The sequence below is a fragment of the Onychostruthus taczanowskii genome, unplaced genomic scaffold, assembly GCF_017590055.1.
Source record: "Onychostruthus taczanowskii isolate IOZ18803 unplaced genomic scaffold, ASM1759005v1 scaffold12, whole genome shotgun sequence".
Classification (NCBI taxonomy): Eukaryota; Metazoa; Chordata; class Aves; order Passeriformes; family Passeridae; genus Onychostruthus; species Onychostruthus taczanowskii.
The window spans coordinates 16221304-16233730 of NW_024498351.1; the positions used below are offsets into that span (position 1 = coordinate 16221304).

At 39.1% G+C, this 12427-nt stretch overlaps 1 protein-coding gene across 1 annotated transcript; it reads left to right on the top strand.

Annotated features, from left to right (window-relative positions):
• Window positions 1–3028: 3028 nt before the first annotated feature.
• Window positions 3029–12202, top strand: TLR3 (toll like receptor 3). The gene is made up of 5 exons (XM_041395807.1): window positions 3029–3114; window positions 5866–6314; window positions 7577–7768; window positions 9392–11217; window positions 11967–12202. The coding sequence occupies exons 2-5, from the start codon at window positions 5871–5873 to the stop codon at window positions 12193–12195; spliced, it is 2691 nt and encodes an 896-aa protein (XP_041251741.1). The 5' UTR covers window positions 3029–3114; window positions 5866–5870; the 3' UTR covers window positions 12196–12202.
• Window positions 12203–12427: the final 225 nt, after the last annotated feature.

A 12427-nucleotide genomic window follows, 5' to 3' on the forward strand; every position in this document is an offset into this window, starting at 1 on the left:
TCTTTGAGGTTTGGGAGGATGCTAGTGAACATAGTCTGCCTGTGAATCACCATGTACTCTTTTCCCATTTTGTGTCAACAAAAAGCTAATGTAATTTAATTTTTACAACTTGTAAATTAGCAGTATTGACCGAGCAACCTCAGAGGAACTATTGCATCTAAAAGTCTCGTGACCTGCTAGATACTTCAACAGCACAGTTAAACTTAGCCAAATTCATGTAATCACAAGAGAAGAAGCATCTATTCTTGTCTCAGGAGGCACATCCATGCTATCTGTCTGCCACATTGTCCTCCCTTCTAGCTGCCTTGATGTTGCATGAAGTCCCCTGTCAAGACTTGACTCAGATCTTTAGTGTTCACGTCTGCTCTTTCCTGCTTTTTTTCTCCTGGTACCTGTGCTCACTTCCAGACATCTTTAAATTCTGTTTCCATGAACCTATCCATTGCTGCATAGGATGTCTGAATCCAACCACCACAAAAGGTGCTTTCACCTTTTGAGTGGCTGATGGTCATTGGAAGTGTGCATGTGTTCTCTCAGTTTAGGTCTTCTCCCTGATGCTTGCAGTGTGACTTGCAGTTTACAAAAGCATTGAAGTCCCAGTGTGTTATCTGGGAATCCATGTTAACCCATGTGCTAAGTGAATACATTTTTTTTGTATCTGAATATCAGGTAAGATCAGTAGACTTCCTTATTTCCTAGGCTCAGTTTTGTGGCATGTTAGCTCTGGCACTGTTCTGTGAGATCCTGCACATACATCCCCCTCTTATGAACCCTTCGTGTTTATAGACAGGATCAGCTTCAGCTGGGTCTGTGCAGCAGCTGGTTACTCTGCTCTTAAACATGTATGTGAGATGGCTACATCTCCAGTATTTTGCCTGACTGTGTTTTCAGAACCACCTCACTGAAGCTTACCCTGACCCCAATGTGAAAGCCTCGCCTAATTTTTGTGCTGCTTTTTTCCCTAAATTATTCTCTGGACATGTGGATTGCTTAACTATGCCCTCCATTATGCCCTGTCATGTTCTTTCCAGCACTTGAAAACAAAAGTACAGGGTAAAGTAGGCTACACAGTGGGGTTATGGCAGCTTGGAAACCTGATGAGATTGCACAGGGCTGAAGTAAGCACAAATGTATCCCTGTATGCCCCAGAGTGTATCTTGCACAGTACTATCTTGCTGGCTCTTGTAAGTTACACTGCAAAATCTTTACAAGAGTTTCGTTGTTTTGAAATTTTCTGTACTAAAACAAATGTTCTTACCCCCAGTGCAAGAGCTCCAAAAGAGTGGAGATTTTGACCAACCACATGCTGTTGTCTCCCCAAGCCACTGATATTTTTGTAAGGCTAGAGTGTTGAAAAAGCCTGAAAAAATTAACAGCTTCACCAGCATTAGGTTGTTTTCCTCCATTGTGCCTGGGACAACTGTAGCTTCCTAATAGTCTCCTATGTGTACAGGGAAGAGAGGTTTGAGAAGCAATAAGTTGTGAGGTAAGATCAAAGACCACATTTAGCTGTAGTTATGAGTATGGTGTAGGGAGAGATAAAATACCTGAGAGTATTGCCATGCTGGAATAGTGATCTACAAAGGTTGTTAATTATTATGTTTCTTACCATCAGTGTAACCTTCTATGTTCGAAAGCAGCAGAATTACAACACACAAAGCGAAAATCCTCTTCAGATTAACTTAATGTGACTTCAGCTGGCTGTCCTCCTGATCAAGTGACCTTATCTTGACACAAACACACTGGATAGCATGGAACAGAAATTTACTCTTCCCACACCAAGAGGAAAGGGAGGATCAAGGTTTAACTGTGAAATTGAAATGAAAGGCTTTAGAGCCTTTCAGCTCCAAAAGACCTTGGTTCTTGTCTCAGTTTGTGTCCTAGTTCCAAGAATAAAAAATAATTTCTATTCGGCAATTGCTGAAAGAGTTCAGAGAACAGAAGTAGGAAGTAAGGGCTTCAACCTCTTTGTTACCCAGCCCATCTCCCAGACAGCCTCCTCCACAGCAAAAATGTTGGTAGTGTCAGATTTAGGGTAGAAACCAGCACAAGCTCCCTCCCTCCCCAGAGCTCCTGATGGGCAGGCAGTAAACATATTGCTGCAGGTTATAATTTCAAACACTTCTAACGAAGAATTAAAGCCCAACTTTACTCTTTTCTGAGTTAGTCTGCAGCTACCCACTCTTCACTTAAGAGGGGACAGGACAATTACTTAAAAAAGTCAGGTGACCTCAGCTGTTGGTGTGTCCTACATATAGCTGGATCAGTTCTGCAGAATATTCATGAATGCCGATGTAGTAGAAGCAATAGCACTTCTTGTCATGTCCAGAAGGTGGTACTGAGAAAGTCCCCTCCAGGAAACTGATGGCCAGGCCTTTGGAAAGCAGAGGCACACAGATTCACAAACAGTATTGAGGACACACATCTGAAAGCTGTGTACCTGAAACTTTAACTTGGACTTTTAAAAATAATTTGTTGGTTTGTTGTTTTTTGTTTTAAATACAAAATATTTTATTATCTCTCTTAGAAATTAAATATATTACTTTCTCACATAATCAAATTCCGCTTTAAAGGGAATACTGTACATGGCTCTGTAGGAAACGTTGCTGTTTCTACTCTAAAAACTAATATTCCTATGTCAGTAATCTGTTGGTCAGGATATTGACTTTTGGGATACGCCCTTGAGGATTTTCATACACTGGAAATAGCCAGGAATAAACTATATCTGACTTTTAAATAGGATATTGTGATGCTGCTGCTCATTTGTGATACATCTGTGTGTTTCAATCCGCTTACTTGTGCTCAGCATCCACAAGCAGCAGCCGGGCTGTGAGGTTAGGAGCTTTGTCCACCCTCAGCACCTCTGAAACCTTTCATCTCGGAGGGTTCGCTGGGGCTGGGGAGCCGTGGCTGCCGCTGCCCGGGGATGCTCACCCCGCCGGCCCGGCCCGGCCCGGCCCCGCCGCTCCCCGCTGCCCGCGCCGCGCCCGGCCGCGCTTTCGGTTTCACTTCTTCCTGCGCACGGGGCAGAGTGTGTCCTCGCGGTGTTCGTGTGCTGAGAAACTAGTGCAGAGGTGGCATGCTTCCAGACACAAGGGGATAAAGCCCGCAGAGGTGAGTCGGTAAAATTCTTCACTTCGTAGTAATAAATGTGAATATCGAGGTGCAAAGGTAAAGCGCTGCTCAGGAGTTCGGGTGATTTCCTGATTTCCTTGATCCTGGATTTTTCTTCACTTGCAAGTTAGCCAAGTCAGTGGCAGTTTTTAAAGTTCTTGCTCATAATGTTAAAACTATACTTCTTTCTTTTGCCCATCTGAAACGCTGTCCCTGAAGTTTGATAATGGGTATGTGATTTATTCACTGGACCCCCCAGACAAAGCTAAAACACCTGAAGCTGGTTCCAGACTTCTTACAATGAAAAATCCAGGAAAAGGCAGCCCATTGGGCTGGAAGTCAGCTAAAGAACCTGGTTTGTGATTGTGCAGTACATTTCTTCTGCCTTTCAAACTTAAAATTGAGCCTGGCAACAATTGCTGCAGAACCCAGCAGCTGTCTGATCACCCTAACACAAACTCTGAGGATGATGCAGACCGGGATGCAAGCTTCTGTCACAGATAAGCTTCCCTTTTGTTTTCCTTAGTGTTTCCTGCAGTTAGGGTGCAGAGGAAAGATGTAGGACAGGTGGTCCTTTATTTTCTCAGCTACAGGGACACGGGTTCTGTGCTTGGCAGCAGCTGTAGCAGGCCAGCCTGCCTGCAGGACCAAGAGTTTGTTGTCCCATCCTCCTCCCCATTAACCAGTGGCAGATGAGTGGAGAGCTGGGCTCTAAGAGCTGCAGGATGTGGTGAGCATGCAGTGCTCAGCAGGGAATTGTTTTTTCATTGAGGTTTATTTTAAACCATCTTTTTTTAGTCTGTTCTTTGTGCCTTTGCAATGTTTTATGTCTCTCTATCCTTTGCTTTTACCCCCACTCCCACTGGAGTATACAACTGTCTCCCCTTAGATGGCCAGGTTGCTCCCAAAAAGGCAGCCATGAGATTCCCCTGTAGCCACTAAAATGTGACTTTTTGTCAGTGGAGCAGTCCTAATGCATGCCCTCTGAAAAGGCAGGTCAGCTACAGAGTCACACTCTGCTGGGGTCTGACCTGCTAAGCTCCTGTTTGGCTGCTGGTTACAGTGTCACCCTTAGGGTGTTTTGTTATGCTAGTGGAAATTGGTCTCTTTAGAAAACATCAGTTATGAAGAAATTTTCCTTTTATCTATACAAATATGCTGGTTTAATTTCTCTTCTCATTTCTTGTTTCATTGTTTGCTAAAGCACAGTACTCTAATGTGCTCAAAGCTCGATCATATTAATTAAACACAGGTTCCTAGCAAAGGAAAATGGGAGCTGTAGAAGTAATAAAGCTCACACTTCCCATGAGTTAGTCTTTTGAGAAGCTCTTTTAGCTTCCTGCTAAGTGTAGGCAGGTTTATTCCTGTCTATAGCCTGTTCTGTACTGGGGCAGTAACAGCCTTCTCTGCCTGGGAGCCCATCCTGCTGAGACTGAACTCATTGGTAAATTCAGGCTGGTAGGTGGGTTCCAAGTTTGTTGGCAGAAGGCCATACAGATGGGTGTGTATCATGACTGTGGAGACACTGTCACACATCAGGGTTGAAAATAAAAGCTTTCTATTTTTTAAAAAAGAAAAATATTGAAGACAGGAACTTAAGCTTACTGTCCTCTGCTACAGCATGAAAAAAATGTTCTGGCAAGCACTCACAAAGTATGTTCTCCTTCTACTAAAGATTAATTCTGTAGAGAACAGTATGGAAGATACAGAGGACTCTTCTTTTTATTAGAAGAAACGCCATTTAATTAGACTATTAAGCTCTATGACTCAGAAGGCTAGTCAAACCCTTCTGAGCTCTCACAGCTCTGTTCTGATCAGAATTTTTATGGAATTAATTTTATTTCTTTGCGCAGTAAAGTTTCATTACAAGATCACCAGGTGAATTTAAATCTAATGGATACTAAATGGAAAATGAACAAAATATGAAAAAGCCCAAGATTCATTAGAAATGTAGTGACAGAACAGGTAGAGCCACTGAAAATTAGAGTTTCAGCGTCGCTATCCTAATCTAAATGACCAAAAGATATGGGGTGGAATATATAAATTTGTAAATGTGCAAGTTTTCCTGAAAGTATTTGGATAAATATATTGAATCAATGGGCAGTGTTTCCTCTACACCTTGGCTGTTCTCCATTTCTCTCTCTGATTAGGTTGGTACTGATTTACTTTGTGTGTTCTTACTTTCTCATATATGTTTCCATAGCCTGGTATTCCTTCTTTCTCTATAAGATGGAAAGAAAGATAGAATTTTGTGTGATTGACTTGTAAAATAAAAACTGGCAAGAACAGTAAAAAAAGAAGTGGTATATTATGTATTTTTACTGCATATAACTATAAATATTTCAGATGTAATTAAGCTCAGAGGTCAGTTACTAGCATTGAGAGGCTTATGTACAATTTGTCACATTTATTGTATTTTATAAATGTTAAAGCAATGCGAAATTAATCAGAAACGAGAAAGCAATTGGAAATTTTCATTGGTAGTAGATAAAGTTGGTAGCTTTTTGAACATACCTATTTTTGTGCAAGACAATATTATTGCTTTTAATTAAAAGTATTTATTTAGAGAGATTATTGGACATAACTCTTCTGCAGAAGTAAATGCAGAAAAAAATTCATGGGTTAAAAACACTGACTGTTTGCTCACTATGAAATCATGTATTTTTTAAGCCTTGCTTGCTTAGCCTTCAGTTGAAGACACAAGTCATGTCAAAATGATTGTAATTTGCAGTGTTCTTTTTGCCTTTGCAGATAGAATGATGCAAAACGCTATTCTTTGGTGGAGCAGCTTGTGTGTCAGATTGATGTTTGTCTTCTGGCCATGTGCATCAGCTGGAAAGCAATGTCACATCCAAAATGAAATGGCTGACTGCAGTCACCTAAAACTGACTCAAATTCCCTCTGATCTTCCAAACAATATAACGAGTTTGGACATTTCTCATAATCAGCTAAGACAGCTAGGTCCTGCAAATCTGACCAAGTACAGCCAGCTGGTTTACTTGAATGCAGGCTACAACAGCATCTCTAAACTGCAACCAGAATTGTGCCAAAATGTGCCCCTGCTGCAGATTCTGAAGTTAGAACATAATGAATTGTATAAGCTCCCTGACAGAGTCTTTGCTTCCTGCACCAACCTGACCGAGCTCAATCTAGGATACAACAGACTAAATATAAAAAATGATCCTTTCAAAACCCTGAAGGTAAGAGCTAGAAATGCATCTTTTTGTGTAAATGAAGTATAAATGTGGAATTTACTGTATTTTCCAGTGTATATACACAACTGCTTCCTTGGTATCTCAAAATACCCAACATACAATCTTTCACTGATTTTTGCTGAAGAAGAGGCCTTGTGGGTTCTTCTGTTATAGCATGTTGGAGTCTCAGTCATCTTTGTGAGTCAATGCTTTCCATTCCTTTCTCTGTCTTGCATCCTTTGAAGCACCTGTCCCATGCAGGATGTGTGCTGAGTGAATAGCAGCAGCAGATGATGAGAACAGTGAAGTGGATGCTGTGGAATCCGAGCTGCCTGGGTAGCTGGTAGCCTCAATTCTCAAGGTTGAGGTTTAAGTATTCAAACCAGGAAGGCCAGTGCTTAGGCTGAATGTATCTCTCAGGACTTTAAGAACTGAGAAAGAGTAAAAATGTTATTATTGTACCTTTGCTTTCTCTGGTAGTTTACATGTGGTTAAATATTCTTGTCTGTAGCAGAGACTGGGGGACCACCACAGAAAGCAGGAATTTCACTGTATTTGCACCGAAAGCAGGAATTTCACTGTATTTGCACCAGGCAGGACTCATGCAAAAGGAAGAGCCTAAGGACAAGTAAAGTAAAGTAAAGTAAGGACCGTGTGTAGGTACTAATTGTCACTCAGTGTTCCAATGAGTATGCATGTGGTTTCGAGTAGGTCTGAACTTTCTGAACTCAGTATTCCAGTTCAGTTGCATGAAGTGTACTTGCTTGCATTGTACGATTGCTGGCACAACTAAATACAAGTGAGTGCAACCAACCAGCTTCTATGCTGGGAACTTCACCTTCCTCATTCCATTTACAGGGCTGGACCACGCTGAAAAAGCACAGAATACAATGTTTAATACTGCAATAGCTGTAACTGCAGCCACCTGTAGGCTTTTGCATTTATTACTTTATCTGCGAAAGGAGGGCCTTCAGTGAATTAAGGAACTTTAACTAAATTTACTTTGGTTTGCAGTAGATACTTTAGCAGGTTAATACCATTAATACCATGAAAGTTACTGGTGTGAAAGATACAGAATACTTCGTCTAGCAGGAGCTTGAAAGCTGCCATTTCTGTATTGCAAATTTATTATAAGTGTAGTATTGCAACTAATTTCTAATCAGTTATACTCTAATGAAATATTTCTAAATTTTTTTTGTATTACATACAAAAAAAAATTTAAAAATTAATGCTACACTTTTTTATTTTTTCTTGCATCTTCTCTCCAGAACTTGAAAATTTTGGACCTATCTCATAATTCTTTGAAGTCAGCCAATTTAGGATTGGAGCAACAGTTGGAGAGACTTCATGAGCTCAGGTTGGGAAGCAACCAAATCACTGAGTTGAAAAAAGAAGACTTCAGTTTTCTTAGCAACACCTCACTGAATAGTCTTGATTTGTCATCAAATCCACTAAAAGAGGTAGGAAACATTTAAACAGAAATTTAACAGGTGTAAGTATAAAATGGAACTATCCCAATTTACCTTTTATGGTTGTATGGCATTTACATTACAGTTTTGATGCACTGAGGTCCAAAACCCATTCTATTTTATACAGCATTCCTCCTGACCTCCAGCAGTGATTTACAGAATTACTGTTTTGACACTGAAATTGGCACAGGCTGGTTTCATATGGGCTGGTTCCATGTAGATCAGAGGTCTCAAGCAAAACCTACATTGAGATGCTCTTAGAATCCTTAACAGGTATTTTCTGTGCAGAACTTTTTTTGGACGTGCTGAAGGTGAAGGTCTGACACACTTTCTAAGTGTGGGTATAAAGTGTGCTGTGCAAAGTCTGGTTATACAATCTAGGGTTCACTTCACAATAAATCAAAGACAGCATTCAGCTTGTGGCTGTGGGAACACCAGAGAAATAATCATTCCAGAAACATATACTCACTCCTTTAAAAAAAAAACCCACACAGGTACTTTGTCTTCCATCTGTGCTCTCTGACCTGCTTCTCGGTGTTTTGATTCTTTGAAGAGTGATGGTTAAGTGTGGCATTTCTAAACTGGTTTACCCTCAGCATATAAATACTGAATATGCATTGAATTTACTTGGTTCGTATGGTTTTTGTTTGTTTCTTTCGCTTTGTTTTCCAGTTGATTGATCTCTAAAAAATATGTACATTGAACCTACAAGAATATTTTAAGGTGGTATAAGTTTGTATCAGTGCTAAGAGTGAATCCTACCATCCTCTTTTGCTTGGGCTCTTCATCCCTCCCTCTTTCTGATATCAGCTTTTATGAGGCTATGTGCTGGATCATGGGGAGAACTCTACAGGTGTTTTGGCTTGGTTACTTGTGGTCACACTGGTTCCCTACCTGGTTCAGTGTGTGACTGCCTGTAGGGCTATTCTGGCACAAGGGTACAGGGTGTGGATGAAGAAATGGCACTGCTCCTTTCTTGAGCACTGCTACTTTGTGCCACTTTCAGCTGCTCTGGTTTTACAGTACTGCCATCTAAAAAGCAGCCTTATGCATTTGAATAATTCTGAAAAATGCAGTATTTAATCCCTCAGGTGATGTCTTAATCAAGATGAGGGGCCAACATTATGATAAAAGCTTGTGATCCATATTGTGAAAGCAAGTGTATAGTATTAGATTTCATATTAGCTTTGGCTTGCACAGAGAAACTGGGTTTCTTCTTGTCTGTCTGCAGACCTAATAACTAGTAAATTAGTATACCTGGCAGATACCAATAAAAGAAAGCTGAAGAAAGATATCAAAAATTTTAAGATACTTCTAGAGAAGGAGTTTTGGTTGTTGGATACAAACTTGCATCTCACTAAGCCACTTTCTGTCTTCTTCTAAAATAATACTACTCAGATTTATGGTAATCATGTTATAAATTATAGAACTATTGTCACAAGAAGTATAAACTCCAAAAAGCATTTGCCTGAACTTGGCTGTGAAGCAATCTGAGTGTAGTTCTATTCTTCTTGGAAATCGTGTTCGAAAGACTTTCCAAGTTTTTGTTCTATTGGTCAACTTTCTTACATAATCCCTTGTTTAGCTCAAAACTTTTTTTTCTTGTCCTTTCAGTTTCATACGGGATGTTTCCATACAATTGGAAATTTGTGTGGCCTCATACTGAACAATGTTGAACTTGGTGAAAATGGCACAAAGAAACTTTGCACAGAATTATCAAACACAGCGATTCGAAACCTCTCACTGAGCCATGTGAAACTTTCCTACATTGGCAAGTCAACTTTCCAGGGACTGCAAGGAACAAATCTTACAATTTTAAACCTTTCCCAAAATTCTCTCTCTGATGTAGAAAATGACTCATTTCAGTGGCTTTCAAGTTTACAATACTTAAACCTGAAGATTAATAATATTCATGTATCTTCACGTTTATTTTATGGATTATCCAGCCTTAAATATTTGAATCTCATAAACTCAGTTACCGGGAAAATTGAAGATTTTTCTTTTCATTGGCTATACCACCTGGAGTACCTTATAATGGATAATAACAATTTTCCAAGAATTACTGCTAATATGTTCACAGGTCTGAACTACCTGAAATATCTGAGTCTCTGCAACTGCAACATAAACTTACAAAGAATAACTAATAAAACATTTTCATCACTTGCTAATTCTAGCTTACAGGTTCTCAACCTCACAAAAACCAGAATCTATACAATAGAAAGTGGGGCATTTTCTTCCCTGGGACACCTGAAAATTCTTGATCTTGGTCTCAATGAAATTAGTCAACAGCTTACAGGTCATGAGTTTAAAGGTCTCAATAATATACAAGATATTTATCTTTCCTATAATAAAAACTTGACTTTGCAAAGTGAATCATTCATTTTTGTCCCAGGCCTTAGAAAACTGATGCTGAGGAAGGTAGGCTGCAGTAATCTGGCACTTTCTCCTTCACCTTTTCATCCTCTGCGAAACCTGACTGTCCTGGACATCAGCAATAACAACATAGCAAACATAAAAGAAGACTTGTTTGATGGACTTGACAAACTTGATATCCTGGATCTGCAGCACAATAATTTAGCCCGGCTTTGGAAACATGCAAATCCGGGTGGCCCTGTTCTTTTTCTAAAGGGTCTTCCCAATTTGCGAATTCTTAATTTAAAATCAAATGGGCTTGATGAAATTCCAGTTCAGGTTTTCAAGGGTCTGTTTCAATTAAAACACTTGGATTTAGGCTCAAATAATTTGAATTTGCTTCCAGCAACTCTGTTTGATGACCAAGCCTCTCTGAATTCATTGAAGCTTCAGAAAAATCTGATAACCTCAGTTGAAGAAAAAGTATTTGGCCCACCTTTCAGGAGCTTGAGAAAACTAGAAATGGATTCCAATCCCTTTGATTGTACCTGTGAAAGCATTGCTTGGTTTGCTGATTGGCTTAATGAGACCCAAGCAGATATACCTGGATTGAGGTCCCAGTACATTTGCAACACCCCACCTAAATATCATGGTAGTCTGGTTTTGTATTTTGATAGTTCAGCCTGCAAAGACAGTGCTCCATTTAAACTTCTTTTTGTGATCTCTACCACTATTGTGACGCTATTCATTGTTATTGTCCTTACCATCCATTTTGAAGGGTGGAGAATAGCTTTCTACTGGAATATTTTAGTCAATCGAATGCTTGGTTTTAAAGAATTTGAGAGACAACAGGAACAGTATGATTATGATGCCTATGTTATTCATGCAAGAGAGGACAAGAATTGGGTGTCTAAAAATTTCATGTCTCTGGAAAAAAATAACCACTTTGAAATTAAATTTTGTATAGAAGAACGGGATTTTGAAGCAGGTGTATCTGTGTTTGAAGCCACGATTAACAGCATAAAAATGAGCAGGAAGATTATTTTTGTTGTGACTGAACACCTTTTACAGGATCCCTGGTGTAAAAAGTGAGTAGGATTTTAAATTATATCTGTAAGAGGAAAAATTTCTTAAGAGTTATTTTAACAAGATCATTTTTAGTTGTAATTTAATAAAAAATAGCATTTAATGAAAAAATTCCCACTCAAAATCTATTCCAATATATTTTCCTAATATATTGTAACTTCAAAAAAATTCCTAAGTTAATAAAGTTGTTTCACACATACGATAGTGTACATTTGAATATCTAAGTCAATGTTTTAGGCATTTTCTTGGGTGTTTTTTGTGGTTTTTTGTTTGTTTTTTGTTTGGTTGGTTTGTTGGTTTTCTTTTTGCTTTTGGGTTTTTTTTTGGGGGGAGGGGGGGGGGGGGGGGAATCTTTTGTTTTGTTTTGTTTGGTTGGGGTTTTTTTCCCAAAAGTCAGGCTGACACCTTTGCAGATTGCTTTTCTTAAAATCACACATTTGAAGAAGAACAACAATGAGCGAGACCGCTAGCATTGAAAGATGATTTTTGTTTGCCTTTAAAGTAGCCTTTTCACTATTCTTATATAGTGGTCTCATAAAGAAAGGGACTTTGCTAAACAAGGCTGTATCAAGACAGTACACTTAGGTTATACTTTTAGAGCATTATTTTATTTTTTTTTAGTTAGAGGCAACTAATTTAAGAAAAGTAATAACTATTGTATATCACAAAATAGACATTAAGACCTCTGTTAATCTTTTCTTTCTCTTTCACCTAAAAGAAAACACTGATTTTTGTCTTGTTTTTGCTTCAGTTTCAAGGTGTATCATGCTCTTCAGCAAGCTATTGAACAAAGTCGGGACTCCATCATACTGGTCTTTCTTGATGATATCCAAGATTACAAGTTGTATCACGCACTTCACCTGAGAAGAGGAATGTTCAGATCTTGCTGCATCTTGAACTGGCCAGCCCAGAAAGAACGAGTCAGTGCATTTCATCAGCAATTAGTGATGGCACTTAAATGTAAAACCAAAGTGCACTGATTTTTGAACTACAGATTTGAATTATGGGGTCATTTTATTGTATATTTTCTGCCACTGGAAAACTAGCAAGCCTTCATGAAAGTCTGAAAAAGTTTGTCATCCTGTAAATATACGTAAGGGGCACCATAATTTAAATTTATTTGTTTATATTCATATTTTTTCTGGTATTTTAATTCAGCTGCACTGAAGTGATGTTAAAGGGAATCATGGTGGATAGTCATTTCAGTCAGTG